This window comes from Neovison vison, chromosome 10 (genome assembly GCF_020171115.1).
Source record: "Neovison vison isolate M4711 chromosome 10, ASM_NN_V1, whole genome shotgun sequence".
NCBI lineage: Eukaryota > Metazoa > Chordata > Mammalia > Carnivora > Mustelidae > Neogale > Neogale vison.
Window position 1 is genome coordinate 45691952 of NC_058100.1, and position 16182 is coordinate 45708133.

General features: G+C 47.0%; 1 protein-coding gene across 3 annotated transcripts in view; it reads right to left on the minus strand.

Annotated features, from left to right (window-relative positions):
- PTPN14 (protein tyrosine phosphatase non-receptor type 14) overlaps positions 1 to 16182 on the minus strand; it is a 161641-nt gene that overhangs the window by 87361 nt on the left and 58098 nt on the right. The window contains exons 1-2 of one of the 3 annotated variants that reach the window (XM_044267195.1): positions 15700 to 16048; positions 5420 to 5747 (exon numbers count right to left, since the gene is read on the minus strand). In XM_044267195.1, the coding sequence (XP_044123130.1) occupies positions 5420 to 5593 (174 nt within the window). In that variant the 5' untranslated portion in view covers positions 5594 to 5747; positions 15700 to 16048. Of the gene's footprint in view, positions 1 to 5419; positions 5748 to 5965; positions 5985 to 15699; positions 16049 to 16182 lie in introns of those variants that run through there. The other 2 variants (XM_044267196.1, XM_044267194.1) reach the window with 2 other exon arrangements.

Below are 16182 nucleotides of genomic sequence, written 5' to 3' on the forward strand. Positions count from 1 at the left end.
AACTATCCAAGATTACCAAGGTAATGAGTGGCAGAGGCAAGGGCTCAGACTCAGGTCCACGCTCACATTCACAGCCATCGACCCCGCTGCTTCTCCATGCGCGGATTTTCTAAATATGAGAGTCAGACGTAAGACACATGGTTTTAGCTATTTCTCTCTTAACCTAGGTCAGTGATTTCAGCTTGTACGGGAAGGTAGGAAAGGCATGAGGACATAGGGTTGTAGGTATCCATCCCCTCTGCCAAAGAACAGCTCCATTTGATACACTGAATTCCACCTACGATCTCATCTGAGGATAGGAAAAGGGTGACATCCATAAATCCAAACATGTTTTAACCATATTATCAGAATTCTAATTTTCTGAGTCTCTTTTCCTTAATAAGAGTTCCTAGGGGCCCCTGGGGGGGGGCTCAGTTGGTTAAACAGGTTAAGTGTCTGCCTTCGGCTCAGGTCATGATCCCAGGATCCTGGGATCAAGTCCCATGCGGGGCTCTCTGATCAGCAGGGAGCCTGCTTCTCCCTCTCCCTCTGACTGCCTTTCCCCAGGGTTGTGCGCTCTCTCTCTCAAATAAATAAACAAAATCTTTAAAATAAAAAAAAATTAAAAAAAAGAGTTCCTAGCCAGAAATTCATACCTAATTTTTTTCCCTGAACTTAAAACAATTATTAAAAAAATTTTTTTTCCTAAGGAGTCCATTTTATTTCTTCTTTGCAGGGCTCTTGTTCAGTCCACCCAGCCAGCTCTCTGTCTCTCCTGTCACCTATCCTCATTCTTTCTCTGCTATTCGGTATTTTTCCTAAAATGCAAGGTGTTCATGCCACGCTCTGCTCTGAAACCCTCAGATGGCTTCGCATCTCACCGCAGCGCTTTATTCTCCGAACGGTTCAAAGAGGTTATTTAACAGGAGGCTAAGATAATGGTGAAACACTGAGTTCAATACCTTTTTCAAAACAAAACAAAACAAAACAGCACGTATGAGGGTGTTTCCCAAAGCATTTCGCCCCGGCTCCTTTTCTGCGGCTGCACAGGCAGCCTGGGAACCCCAGCGGCAGAGTCTGCCCACCCGGGCTTGAGGCAGCCCCGCACGGCCAGTGGGTCAACCTGTGCTGCGGTGTCCCCGTCTGTCCCATGGAGACAGCCACAGGAGCCACCTCACGGAGTTCAGAGAGCCCGGTGAATGGATATGGGGAGGGTGCTCAGCCGAGGAGGCGGCGTGTTAAAAGGTGGCGGTTACTTTAATTATTTTGGGGACACATTTCAGAAACAGAATCCAGCTGAAACTCCCCAGCCACACACATCAAACCACTCCAAAGCAGATTCCCACCTGCTTTCCTACACTCCTACCCTCCCTGCCGGGACCCCTCCACATGCACGTGCACGCACACACACACAACACACACACACACACACACACACAGATCAGTGCAAAATGAACTCTGCCCTTCCCTGAAAATCCATGTGCTTTCCTGTTTCTGTACCTCAGCACGGGCTGTTCCCTTTGCTTTGTTCCTTGTTTGTCCTCATCTCTAAACTCCAGGGTTGCTGGGAGCAGGGACCCTCTCCCATGCCGCTTCCCTCAGGCCTGCCTGGGTCCTCTCGATGCCATCTGAAATGGCAGCACACCGGTCCCTTCAAGACCAGGCATGGCTCTCGACAAGTCTGCCACATGGATCTGTGTCCTTATACACTCGAAACCCACCGAATGAACAACACCAAGAGTGAACCCCAACGTAAACTACGGAGCCGGATGCTACTGATGTGTTCACGTGGGTTCATCTGATGGTAACATATGTTCTACTCTGGTGTGGGGGAGGGTGTGGGACTTGGGGGCAGAAGGTGTATAGGCTCTGTTTTCCTACTCTATTTTGCTATAAAGCCAAAACAGCTTTAAGAAATCAAATGCATTTTGGGCGCCTGGGTGGCTCAGGGGGTTAAACCTCTGCCTTCAGCTTGGGTCATGATCTCAGGGTCCTGGAATTGAGCCCCACATTGGGCTCTCTGCTCAGTGGGGAGCCTGCTTCCCCTCTCTCTGCCTGACTCTCTGCCTACTTGTGATCTCTCTCTCTCTCTGTTAATAAATAAAATCTTTTTTAAAAATTGATTTTTTGGGCGCCTGGGTGGCTCAGTTGGTTGAGCAACTGCCTTCGGCTCAGGTCATGATCCCGGACTTCCAGGATCGAGTCCCGTATCTGGCTCCCAGCTCCTTGGGGAGTCTGCTTCTCCCTCTGACCTTCTCCTCTCTAATGCTCTCTCTCTCACTCATTTAAAAAAAAAATTGATTTTTTAAAATGATAAAACAAAGTGACAAAACAAATGATAATTAGTGTAGATCAAAAGTTAAACAAAATTTAATTTTCCTTTCCTAATATAAAGCTAATCTATATATTGGTTTTTTAAAGTATTTTATTTATTTGACAGAAAGACAGGGAGAGAGGAAACACAAGCAGGGGGAGTGGGAGAGAGAGAAGCAGACTCCCTGCTGAGCAAGGAACCCAAAGTGGGACTCGATCCCAGGATCCCGGGATCCCGGGATCATGACCTGAGCCAAAGGCAGATGCTTCATGACTGAGCCACCCAGGCACCCCAACATAAAGTCTAGGATACATCTAGACTCCAGAGCACTTCTAATGGTAAAGCCAAATAGCCACTGTAATCTGGTTTCCAAGCCTTAATAAAGACTAAACACTTTGCTATATTTTAGATGGATTTTCACTTTCTCCTCTCCATCAGCTCTATTTGGAAAACGACCTCAATACAAAGAAAGTCAAGTGAGCAGAGCAGACCCTGAGTTCATTCCCTCCTCCTCCTGCTTCTGGGAGAACACATTCCTCCCCAGCATGTATATATGTGTGTGTGTGTGTGCGTGCGTGCGTGAGTGTGTGTGTGTAGATGAAGAACACAGTCGTGGATTGCTTGATCTCACCCTTCTGTTTGAGAGTAGCTATAAGTATTGTCTCACAAAAGGCCAGACCTTCGATGTCACCTGTCATAGAACAAAAGCACACAATTAAAAAAAGAAAGTGATCTGCTCTAATGCGGATGCGCCCACTTAGAGCGTGTCAGGATCAAGCCCATGTTAACTGCCGGCCTCACCGGAGCATCAGGAGATCAATCACACAGCAACCCACACCTGACAGGAGAACCTGGACTTCACCGCTTTGTCCTTTGTGACAACGCAGTTGTGGGTTAATCCGGGTTTCACCTTTGCCCTCTTGCTGAGCGAAACAAAAGTCCGTTCAGAGTAATTACTACCCTACATGTCTCCAGACACCCTCCCCTGGCACCTCACACTCTAACTCTACCTGGTAACTCATGGAGATGCCTTCTCAGCCCCCGAGAACGGCATGTCCTTCTGAATCCTTGCATCCTCAAAACCCAACTCCCCATGCACTGGATGGCCTTGCTTGCTTTTCCACCTGCTGAAGTCCCAGCATCCTTCAAGTCCCCATTCAGAGAATAAAGGCTCTGTTCATCTTTCTCTGAACATCCTCTCCCCCTCCCAGGGCCGCCACGGTCAGTGGCACCAGCTGTGTACTGCAAAACACTAAGGGGAGCTATTGCCTTTCAGGCCTGCCACTGCACTTCCTTTTAGCATGGATCGCATCCCATCTTCACTTCACTTAAATGCTGGATTCCCCTATTCACCTGTGCATAGCTTGAAGACAGAATTATACCCTATTTATCTTCATTCATCAAGGCCTAACACAGTACTTGGCACACTGTGGTTGCTCAAGATTTTCTTCAATCAAAAATTTTTAAGACACTAACATTGGGACAATTATAAATTATTAGATGCAGCACTATGCATTTCCCATACTGAATCTCTTTTAATATTTACAACAGCCCCCATAAGATACATAAGGCGAGCATCACCATTCTGCTTTTATAAGTGAAAAAACGGAGGCCCAGAGGAGGACAGTAACTTTTGCAAGCGCACCTAACTCCTAAGTCACAGAACTGTAATTTGAACCCAAGTTCAAGACGGGAAAGACTGAGCTTACAGCTGCTCAAGTGCATGCTGTAGTGTCTCTCAGTGCACGTGACGAATGGTTACCCTAAACTTTTCACACGAAATTTTGATCAGTCTTCTCACCAACCGGTCTCCAGACTTGAGATTTCTCCTTTACGCCACACATATATTTAAATATGTACACCCAAATGTGCTACCGAAAAGCAAAAAGGAACCAGCGACCAACCAGCAAGGTCACAACACTTCCCGTGTTTTTCCGCCGGGTCGGCTACCACGCTGCACGTATCTGTGGGACGGGGGAGTCTCTGTCACAGGAAAATACACTTCAAAGGAAGTCCCGATCACAGAAACCAAAGCAGACACACCAAGAATGGCAGGAGACAGAAGCGCTCAAGTGACACAGTCCCCTGGAGGATGGCAGTCGGCCTGCAGAGGACGCCAAGGGGAGAGAAGACCTTCCCGAACCCCAATTCCTGTATGGATGTGGCGAGAAGGTGGACCCCAAGAGGTGTGAGGAATGACGTCAAGCCCCATCTTCCAGCAGACCCTCCCCCTGCATACCACCACCCTGATGTGGCGGGCGATGGGGGCACAGGGCCTAGGACAACCACAGAGCTTCTCCTGGTCCTCCGATCTCAAGGGCTTGCAGTCCCTTCCACGCTGGTAACCACCGTATCACGTCACCTTACCCCCCCCCACCGCCCCCCCGGCTCTCAGGACACAGCCGCTGGGGAGGGGTGGGGAGGCTCTCATCAAAGCCTCTTCTCCCGACTGTCCTGTCCGTAAGGCTAGGACAAGCGGGGCCTGCTGGCATAAAGGACCTACACTCGGAGGAGTCTTGATCTGAAGAGTGATAACGTGACCGCTTCACGGTCAACCCCGGTTTTGCATACGGCCCAAAGGCGTCTCACCGACAGCGCCAAGAAAGGGAGGGTCAGGAGCATCTTGAACAAAATGCCCACTTACAAGGTCCCACAAAAAGCCTCCCTGGTCAGGCTCCTTTTAAATGCTTTTCCAGTTTTGCCCCGTCTTTGAAGAGGAAAATAGAGAAACAAACAAAAACTACAAGCAGCCGCATCTGTCCCTTCCGTGGGCGTTTCTCCCAGACGTGCAGCTGGAAAGTCAGAACGCCAGCTACCCACTCGAGGGTTTGAAGGAGAGACAATAACTTGAGACGCTCCCCCCAAAAACCTCCTCACGGTGGGAACAAAAGGGAAGCCGCCACCCCCTGCAAGCTCTGGGCGGGGTCCTCACTTGTCACAGCAGGCCGCGGGGCAGGCCTCCTGATGCACAGAAGCTGTGAGACCGAGCCCAAGCCACGGACAGCAGGATCCTTCTGCACCCAGGGGGCTGGGGCTGGAAAGCCAGGCAGGTGCCAAGGGCAGGGGCCGATCCCCTCAGTGAGCTCTGGCTCAGACACCCCCTCCCTCCCGCACACACGCTCTTACCTCCCGCAACTCCAGCCTCTGGGCCACCGCCTCCAGGCACTCCTGCCCGGTGCTCTCCACCGACAGCGTGCACTCGATCACATTGCTGTCCAGAAGGCGGATCCGTGTGACAAAGCAGTTCTTGCTCAGGACGTTGTAGCGCCGTGTCCGGCGGAGCTTCAGGCCGAAAGGCATGGCGATGTGGCCCCCCGACACCGCCTTCCTCTCCTGGCGCCCACGTCCCTGGGACGGCCTTAGCAGCTTCGTGACTGGTCGATGACACTATGGTCCGTGCTCCTCCAGACGCCGAGAAAGGTATCCATGCCCAGCACGGCCCTCCGGAGGACGGCTGCAAACGGAAAAGCGGCAAGGTCATTGGCTGCGAGGGAAGCTAGCGGACAGCCCTGGACGGGGGAACCGGCGAATCCGGAACCAGCAAGTTTGGCAGCGCCCAAGGGTCCTGGCCGAGCCCGTGCTCTTTACCTTATCTTATTTTTGGGTGGGGATCTAACAAAATCCACTCAAAGGCTGCGGACACCAAGGGTCAGAGAGATGAAAAGAACTCACCCAAGGATGCAGAGGGTGAATGGCAAAGCCAGAATTCGCACCAATGTCTGTGCAACTTAAACTTCACGGCACCATCCCGGCCACTCAGGAAAGCAGTAGGAGTGGAATCTGAGCGCTGTTGAACTTCTAAATAGATTATCTCGTTCTGATCTCACTAACAACCCGGTGGTGTAGATTTTAGGACCCCCCCCCCCTTTCACAGAAGAAAGAATCAGTGACTCGCTGATCCTGAACTTGGGGTCTTATCTTGTTCCTCCTCCCTCTTTGCAACACTGCCTCCTTTTCATTAACAGGTGTCCTTGTTTTTATTTTAATACTTATTCTGTTATTGTCTTTACCTTCTAATTTACTTTATAAACTTAGAATGGAGGATAGAAAACATTTTAAAAAGTTTCAAATACATGAACCTTTTTGTGTATTTAGTATCACGATTCTTGATGTTTTTCTTCACCAGACAGTTCTGTGGGTGGAACCCCCGGACCTTCATTTTGTTCTCTAACAAAACGCTTGATGCAGAAGCCTGGTCACCAAGTTGACTAATGATGAGATGTACTGACAGCCTGATGTCCCACCAAAGTTGACTGACAACACAACTGCCATGGAGAACACGAGAATAAACCAATAACAACAAAAGTGGATTTACCGGTCCACCCCGAGCCAGCTACGCTCCACTATCTTCCAAAGAAGTCAGGAATGTCCAGAGCGTCTTTCTGTTCCACTCTCCCTTCTCCATTGAGCTCGAAAGACAGTCTCTTGCTCATGTGATTGCTCTGTTGATTCCCTAACTCAAGCAGATTCAGCTCAGCCTGTCTTCACCCTCTTTGTCCACAGAATTACCTCTGAGCCCCTGGACACTTAGATGGGCAAATAAGGATAACTACCTAGAGAAATTCCTGAATTAATAAATAAAGTGGCTTTAATATTTAGAAACCACTCCCTGCCAGAACCCAAGGCCTTACCAAGGTTGTCAGGGCACAACCCTACAACACTGCAAAACACACTCCCCAGACTCCCTCGGCCAGTCTTTGATGCCTGCCCTCCGGCACATTCCTTAGCATGACAGGTATGTTTTATGATGGCTTAAAATACACATGCTAGAGACTGGGGCTTGGTAAAATCTATTAACGTTTCTAAATCACTTTGGGTTGGCAGACTGTCATGTTTACCTCTAAGGCAGCCAACCTGAATATCTGAGAGTTGCAGGAAAGACGATGTAGGGACCCACCCAAAAAAGCAAAAAAGAGAGAGAGCCGGAATCCAAATACAGAGCCCTTTAGAGTTGACAACTCACACATTCATTGCCTCATTCGTTGAAGCAAAGACCCCGAGATTTAACTCGTATATTAACCAGGGAGCCTCAAAGAAAAATATTTGCTCTGTGGGCACAGGCCACATTTCTAGTCCTGGGCCAGGTGCTTTATATTTGGGTGTGTCTCACCTTAAACACCTATGAAAGAATGTAGCTGGCTGGGTACACACTGATCCCAGCCACTATTAAAAACAATCCCTGCTGTATATTCTACAGGACGCCATCCATAACGCACAGTTAGTGAAATAAAAAGTAAATGTGCACAAAATAAAGATGATTCCAATTTTTATAATAAACGAGAACATGCAAAGTAATGGGAAAGAATGTAAGTTCACTAAAAGGATGAACAAGGACTAGCTAGCAGAGGTGACATTAAACAGAACCCTCTATACTGTATACATTTCTAAATAGTTGTAACATTTTGCAATGGCCTTATATTATTTTTGCAAATAAAGATCAGCATATTTTAAATATGTTAGCTACTAAAAATGGTAGGTCAGAAGCAACACCTGACAACCTGGCGATATATCTCCTAGAAAGTATCTGTTGTAAAGATTTTTAAAACGATCTTAATCTTCAATTTGTAAGAAACTTGCCAGGTAAGGTATCAAGAAAAAAGTTATAAGAAAACTTGTTTGAAAAGTCAGTATTGTGAAATAGAAATACTGAATGGAGGTGGGGGGGGAAACCCTTGGGTAAAAGATTTAGGACTCCTAAAAACAAAACGCAATGTGTGAATTTAATCAAATCCAGGTTTAAAAAAAGAGCTATAAAAGACATGATGCAATTAGGGAAATCTGAAATAGGAATAGAAATTAGATGACATTAATATATTACTGATCATTTTCTTCCATTTTTGATAGCAGAATTGTGCTCACCTAACAGAATGATTCAGGAGATGCCAAAGGATACATCTGGGGTAAAAATGTCATAATATCTGCAATTGACTCACCAATGGCTTAAAAAAAAAATACATATATATACAAATTCAGAGTTGAACAAATATGACAAAACATTAAGAGTTGCTGAATCGAGATGGTGGGTGTACAGGTAGGTATTCACTGCACTGTTCTTTCGGCTTTTCTGCATACCTAAAAATGTTCATAGTCAAAAGATTAAAAAAAAAAAAAAAAGGCAACCCTCAATGCCGGTACTAAGCATAGTCCTTACCGCTCCATTGAAATGCAGCTGCCTCTTTCAATAGATTTCTCTGATCCCTCCCATCAAAGTATTTTTTCTTTGTCTGAACTCCCACATCATTTCTGCGTATTTTAACATACCAATCAAACCTGTGTTAACAGTGTGGAGATTCCCTAAGAAATTAAAAATAGAGCTACCCTATGACCCTGCAATTGCACTACTGGGTATTTACCCCAAAGATACAGATGTAAAGAAAAGAAGGGCCATCTGTACCCCAATGTCCATTTCAGCAATGGCCATAGTCACCAAACTGTGGAAAGAACCAAGATGCCCTTCAGCAGACGAATGGATAAGGAAGATATGGTCCATATATACAATGGAATATTATGCCTCCATCAGAAAGGATGAATACCCAACTTTTGTATCAACATGGACAGGACTGGAGGAGGTTATGCTGAGTGAAATAAGTCAAGCAGAGAGAGTCAATTATCATATGGTTTCACTTACTTGTGGAGCATAAGGAAAAACACGGAGGACGGGGAGATGGAAAGAAGTGAGCTGGGGGAAATCGGAGGGGGAGACAAACCATGAGAGACTGTGGACTCTGAGAAACAGAGGGTTTTGGAGGGGAGGGGGGTGGGGGGGATGGGTGAGCCTGGTGGTGGGCATTAAGAAGGGCACGTATTGCAGAAGCACTTGGTGTGGTGCATAACAATTAATTTTGGAACACTGAAAAAAAATAAAATAAAATTTAAAAAAAGAAAAAAAGAAGTGTTAGCACGTTTGACTCTAAACTCCTCCAGAGCCAGAGACATGTTCTCTCCACGTTTCACACTCACATCTTTCACCTAAATAAAAAGTTCGTGGCATTTACACCCAGGATTTGTATCGTCATAGAGCTATAACCCTGGGAAGGGCTTCCAGGAGCTCAGTTAAGACACCCCTCACCTCTAGAATGGGCTCCACTCAACTGATTTCAAGTAAACAATCTATGGGACCCTCCTCTGTAAGGATAGGGTTCAAGAAGATGACCTCTTCGCCCCTTTCAGTTTTACCATCTTAATAGTCTATGAATTATCCGCCATGTTTAGTGCTCAAGGAATCCAAGCACACGTATCACGACCCCATCTTGTAACCATTTATACAGGCACAGGGTTCTTCATCACCTGTAACCCAGCACCTTCTGTATTTTAAGCCTAATTCCTCTGCTTTGTCCTTGAGAGCCAGAGGGAGCAAGGATTAAGATACACCACCAGACAGTAGATGGGATGTGAAATCTGTAACAAGCAAGTCCTCCTGGCTAAACAGTCTCGCTCTTGGCATCGAATGACTTTGCCCATGTGGTTCTTTGGGGCATCCTCATATTTACTGTCGCACACAAAAAACGTTATCAAACCTGGTACTAAGCGCCATATTCTCCCCAAAAGGTCACATGTTTAAGATGCTTTCGATTTTCCTGGGAAAAAACTGGGTTTTCAAAAGAGATCAAATTAGGGGGTCATCATTCTACTTACTGTAAGATTTGTTTCTTCTTCTTCTTCTTCTTCTTTTTTAATGGAAAGCTTCCTTACAAATAAAGTCACTTGAAAGATAGAGTTTTCTCTACCTACTCTTTAAGAACATACCCAGGAAATAATACCAAGCTGCAAAGGTTGCTGAGACCCATTCATGGAGTTTAATGGAAGGAATTTTTTTTTGTTGCTGTTGTTAATACAGATAGTTAAACTAACAGTGCTGACTTGTGATTTTTTTTTTTTCCTAAGACCACAGGAACATATTCTAACTTCAAAACATTATCTGCTGGTCCTCTTTTTCTAAGATGTCCCTTAGTGAGAAAGGTAGCATTGGATAAGAGTTAGACCCAATTCAATCAGAGTCGCTGGGAGTAAGAAGCAAATGTGGGGCGCCTGAGCGGCTCAGTCACTAAGCGGCTGCCTTCAGCTCAGGTCATGATCACAGGGTCCTGGGATCGAGTCCTGCACTGGGCTGTCAGCGCAGTGGGAAGCCTGTTTCTCCCTCTCCCTTTCCATTTAATGTAGTTGGTAAGGTACTCGAACCCTTCATTTTTTATGTTCCCTCACTCGCTACGTCTCTCTCTGTCAAATAATAAGTAAAATCTTAAAAAAAAATTAAAAAAAGAAGAAGCAAATGTGAAAAAACAAAAAAAATCACAGGGAAAGTGCCACCAACTGTTTGCCCTCTCTGGCTCCCGGGGTTTTTGTGTCCGTGAAGCAGCTGGCAAGTGCACGCTGAAGGCTGCCAGGAGGAAGGGTACCTGCGTGACAGAAGGCAAGAAGGACCGTGGAGCAGGGAAGCCCTCTCCGAGGACCCAAGTTTGCACAGGAAACAAACGGAACACGTGCAAACCTTCCTGAAAGAACCTGCCTGGGCGAATGCCAAGTGCCTTCACCTCTCCCAGCCTCAGTTTACTCATCTGTGAAGTCATTCCCCACCCCCCACCGGTTTGTGAGAAGTCAATGAGAAAACGCTTCTGTGGGTGCACACGCATCCCCTTCCCGGTTCCCCCGCGTGCAGGGAGCCAGGGTGGCTCACAGGCTAGCAGGGCAGCTGTGAAAACAAGGGCTTGAGTACCTTACCACCTACATTAAATTAAGGGGAAAAAAAAAAGGCAAAGCAAATATCACGGGAGTTGAACACGAAGGTAGGACAAGTCCACGGGGAACCTGACCAAGTGAAAAACCTGAACCCTGTGTTCTCACATCACTCCACCTTGAAACCCCCTGAACGCGGACACCTGGAGCAGAACGGCATCAATCGGTAGAAGAAACACTCCGGTACGGAACCCGTCCCAAGCAGGTAAGGAGGCTGCAGCCTTCTTCCTATCTTCATCAAGAATGTGTGTCTAGTGTCCTGTGTTAAGCTAACCATCCAGTTTTTGGTTTTTGTTTTTGTTTTTTTTTCTGGTGGAAACTGATTCCAAATTGCTGTCGGTCTTACTCCATATGGCCGCGTCTCTATGGCTGATGGCGAATCACAGTGTCCCTTACCAGAGAGAGGTGTCTGGATAGGACTCAGCTCCCCAAAGAGAATTCCGAAGGGAAGGATCTGCCTCAGACTCAGATTTGTAGTCTCCTTTGGACATGGCAGAAAGCTAAATAAGTATTTGTCATGAGGATGAAAGAAAGAATGAATCCTCAAAGAGTTGAGTTTTTGAGGCCAAGCTAGGGCAAAGGCCTCTGGGGGACCTCAAGGGACACCTGAGGAATTTGGAGCCTGAGATAGGTCTGACTTTGGGGGCCTGAGGAGAGGCTAAACCGTGGAGAAGCGGGATGAGAAGCTACTCAGCTCACTGGTGTTCTTTGTGGGGTGGGGGGTGGGGGTGGAGATTTGAACACAGATTTCCAAAAGAACATTCCCACCACCCAAGTTCGCCTTTTCCAGCCCTTGATGTGTCTCAAGTTGGGGGTAGTCTCCGAGACCCGAGAGATGCCCCATCCCATGGAAGTTCAACGCAAAAACTATAATGGAATGACTGATGTGACAGAGGATTCAATGTGTCCTGACTGCCAAGAGCAAGCTGTAGGGCTATCTGCTCGGTAAACATTCCACTTTAAAGGCCTTCTATAGAATAGGCTACAGTAGGAGAAAACATACAGGAAAACTTCAAAGTCACTTCCAAAACCCGTTCCTGACCAATCAGCTTCCTAAAAGATCGAATACGGAAGTTTCCATCTTTTCACTATCAGCTGTGGATTTATCTCCTCCTTTCTTTTTCCCCCCTAAACATATCAACAAAATACCTGCCAACTTGAAAACATAAAGTAAAGCCAGCTTTCTCATAATATGGAAGAAGTCTGTTGGCTGGTCTAACAAATTTTAGATATGATGGGTAAGAAGTGGAGAGACCTTTTAGAACATCAACCAAATACAGCTTAATGCCCTTTCCTGAACTACTGGCACAATCTTCGGGGGAAAGGCAGAAATTAAAATCCAAATCTTAAACACAGTCACCCTTTTATTTCCCATCCTATATAATGTATACTTGCCCTGCTTTTTTCCTAGGGGTGAGTTCTGAAATCATGAACAGAAGCTAACTGCTGTTCAGCTGCATTCTGTATTTACTAACAGTCTCTGGAATTTTTCCAGCATTCCACATTATTACAACTCCCAAGCACACCTCACAGAACTATGTAACCCTGGTCTGGGTGTGAGAAGGGAAAAAATGACGCAATGAGTCCATCCTGTGTATAAACCTGCATGAGGCATGGCTCAGTTTTGAAAAGTACTGTGTCATTTTTGTAAGGAGAGTTTTCAAAAAGGGTAGGAGTGCACGGGGCAAAAAAGGACTATGGGAGATGCCTTCTCTGACTCCCCCTTGAAGAAGGGCAGAGAGAAACGTAGTTCTGTTCAGTGAAAAACCACAGTCGGTTTCTTCTATAAATTTTAGTGCGATAGAACACCCAAAGTACAGCCATATTTTGAATTCTTTGAAGCCATTTTACTTACCGTGGTACAAGGTTTAAAGCACAAGCCCCTATGAGTTGGAAATAGCTAGAACAACAAAAGCAGAATGGTCCCATTTTTAAATTCCTTCCTCCCCCTCCATCTAACTCACCGGCAGACATCCAGGGCAGACATCCAGGGGCGGACAGAGAAAAATTTGTCCAAATCTGGAGCTGTATCTGAGGTTAGAACAAAGATTCCTGCTCTAGGGCCCACATTCAGTGGTACCTGACCTCCACGAAAGGTGGCTCAACTACATGTAGGCAGGCCCCTGGTAGTGGCTCCGGGAAACGGAGCCAGAACATCCTCGAAGCCATCACACATCACAGAGTCCTTCATTCCAACAACAGACACTTTGCACAAGAAACGAACAAACCAACAAACCCGCCCTCTTAGTTCACTTACTCTAACTTTAGATACCCTGACATACCTTGCTTCTTAGCCCTTAGCAGATTTGAGAGAGATAAAGAAAAGTATGTTGGCAGGGAACAAAATGGCAATGAAAGAGGTAAACTATAAAAATAAGCATTCCACAGCATGGGAGACCGTGCTGAATGCACTCCGTGGTAAACAGGCTCGACTAACATCCAGCATACTTTGGTTAGGAAGGCAGTAAGCAAACACACCTGTAAACCCCATGCATGGGGGTTAAAAATAACAACAACAACAACAACAAAAATATGGCTCTTGAGTGGTAAAGCTTCTGGAATCACCTGCCCCCTAAGCAGTGGTTCTCTATGGATTATTCCTGCTCTAACACAAAGCAAACCAGTTCTATTTTCAACTGCATGTGGAAGGGGGTGGGGAGGGAGCAAAGCCTGGGGAGACGAGGAGTTTGAAAAAGCCCCCAAGTCATCATTGAAAAAAACAATCATCTCCCCATTCCCTGCTTTGAGTCCCTAGAGAGACAGGATCTTCCCACAGGAAGGATCTCAAAACATAAAAGTTTTCATTTTTGACTTTACTGAAACTTTTAAGGCATTCAAAGCATATCTTGAATATTCAGAAGAGAAAATACTATGTTGTCTGGAATTGACTTAAAAATAACAGGACACGGGGTCAGGGGGCATCTGGGTGGCTCAGTCAATAAGCATCTGCCTCTTGATTTTGGCTCAGGTCACAATCTCAGGGTGGTGAGATCGAGCACCCTGTCGGGCTCTGCCCCTCCACTGCCGCCCACCCACCCCTGTCCCCTGCTCCTGTGCCCATGGTCTCCTTCTCTCTCGAAACAAACAAACAGGGGTGGGGACTGTATGAGGGGACAGATAAAGCGGTTTCGGCCATGAGAGTTGGCAGTGTTGTGGGTAGTAGGCAAGGAGGTCAGAGCTCATAATATTCCCTACAGTTTTGCATGTGCTTGAAATATGCCATATTAAAAAGTCAAGTTTTCGGACACCTGGGTGGCCCACTTGGTTAAGCGTCTGCCTTAGGCTCAGGCCATGATCCCAGGGTCCTGGGATCAAGCCCCATATCGGGCTCTCTGCTTAGCGGGGAGCCTGCTTCTCCCTCTGTCTGCTACACTCCCTGCTTGGGCTCACACTCTCTCTCTCTCTCTCTGATAAATAAATAAATCAAATCTTTAAAAAAAAAGTTTTTATTTTAATGAAGAAATATTTCTTAAATGGTACTTAATAAAGCAATCTGGTAAAACAGAAAACAGTGCCCACCTTGTGGGGTTACGTTACAGAAAAAAGGGGTCAGAATTCTCCGTCCATGCAAACCCCTCTTGCCCTTCCAAAAAAGCTTGCACGTAACTACATCAAATTGACAGCAATCGTTCTGCATTCTATTTTTAAAAGATGACGAGAAAAATTCTTTCTATAGGGAAATCTGACAAGGTGGATAAAATGCAAAGAACAACCAGGCAGAGGAGAAGGGATTCTTTCCGCGCAACTCGCTTATTTCTCGGAACACCTGACTTCGGCTGGCCTGTCTGATGAGCTTTCCCTGTCTATTCACGCCCGAATGCTTTGTCCTAAGAGACTCCACCCTTCTTTGAGAGCCCGAAGGCTCGGCCACTCTCCCAATCCAGTTCAGTTCACCGTCAGGGTCTGTACCCACGGTGATGGGCGCCCGGGAATGTCACAGCGCATCACAGAAGGAAGCAGAATGGGAGAGTCCTGCGAGGGTCGGAACACTAAGAAGGCAATAATGACCACCTCCATTTTTACTTTTTTTTTCTTTTGAAGATTTTATTTATTTGAGAGAGAGAGAGAGAGAGAGCACGAGAGGGGAGAAAGTCAGAGTGAGAAGCCGACTCCCCATGGAGCTGGGAGCCCGTTGTGGGACTGGATCCTGGGACTCCGGGATCATGACCTACCCCGCAGGCAGTCACCCAACCAACTGAGCCACCCAGGTGCCCGAGCACCTCCATTTTTAGAGCAGATACAATGACGGAAGCATTCTGCTAAGCATCCCCTGCGATGGCCCTAGAAAATGGCTATTCCTAACGCCCCCATTTTAAGACTAGGGCACCAAGGCAGGAGAGGTTAAGACTGTGCCCACACAGTTACTGATGACACTATCTGACCCTGTGCTCTAACTCAGCCCTAAAACCATGCTAAAAATACCCAGAACGGGGTTAGAAAACGACCTGACAATATAAAAACAACGACAATAGCCAACAACCACATTCTGTAAAGAGGGCTTCGCCATGCCGTCTGCGGTCTGTCTCTGCTCACCCAGAGGAGACTCCATTGGGATATGGCAGAAATGCAACCTGAGCCCCAGGATGTTCTGTGCAGAGGGCACGGCAGCAGAATCAGGGTCCCACCCCGTCACAGCCTCCCATACCTCCGCCCCCCAACCCAGTGCCTCTTACCTAGACAACCTTCCTTCTACGGTTCCAGCCGGTGCCGCAGAGAGGGGTGATCCCGGCCCGCCACACATAACCTCTTCCAAAACCAATTTGAGAAACACAATCGCAGGAGCAACCCAAGAGGCTTCCCAGCCTGTTCACATGACTCACTCGTCAAAACGAAAGAAACTCGCTGAAGGTAAACATACCTCCGACGCGCTTCACCCTCCTCCAGGATGTGCACCCTGGAGGGACAAAGCTGATCGGGAGAGGGGCTCTTCGTGAGAGGCTGTCACCAGGAACCTCCCTCATTAGCAAAGTTTTCCACACCTCCCTCTCCCGTTTCCTTCCTGTCCATGCCTGAGCTCCCTCAACTTCGCTCACATGTCCAGGGCTTTCGGATGGGAGGACTCCCCGTGTCACTTCCTATCCAAACAGATGCAGCAGCCACGCCTCTCTGCCAACTCTCTCCGAGTGCATGCAGCGTCCAGCTTCCCTGGCTTCTCT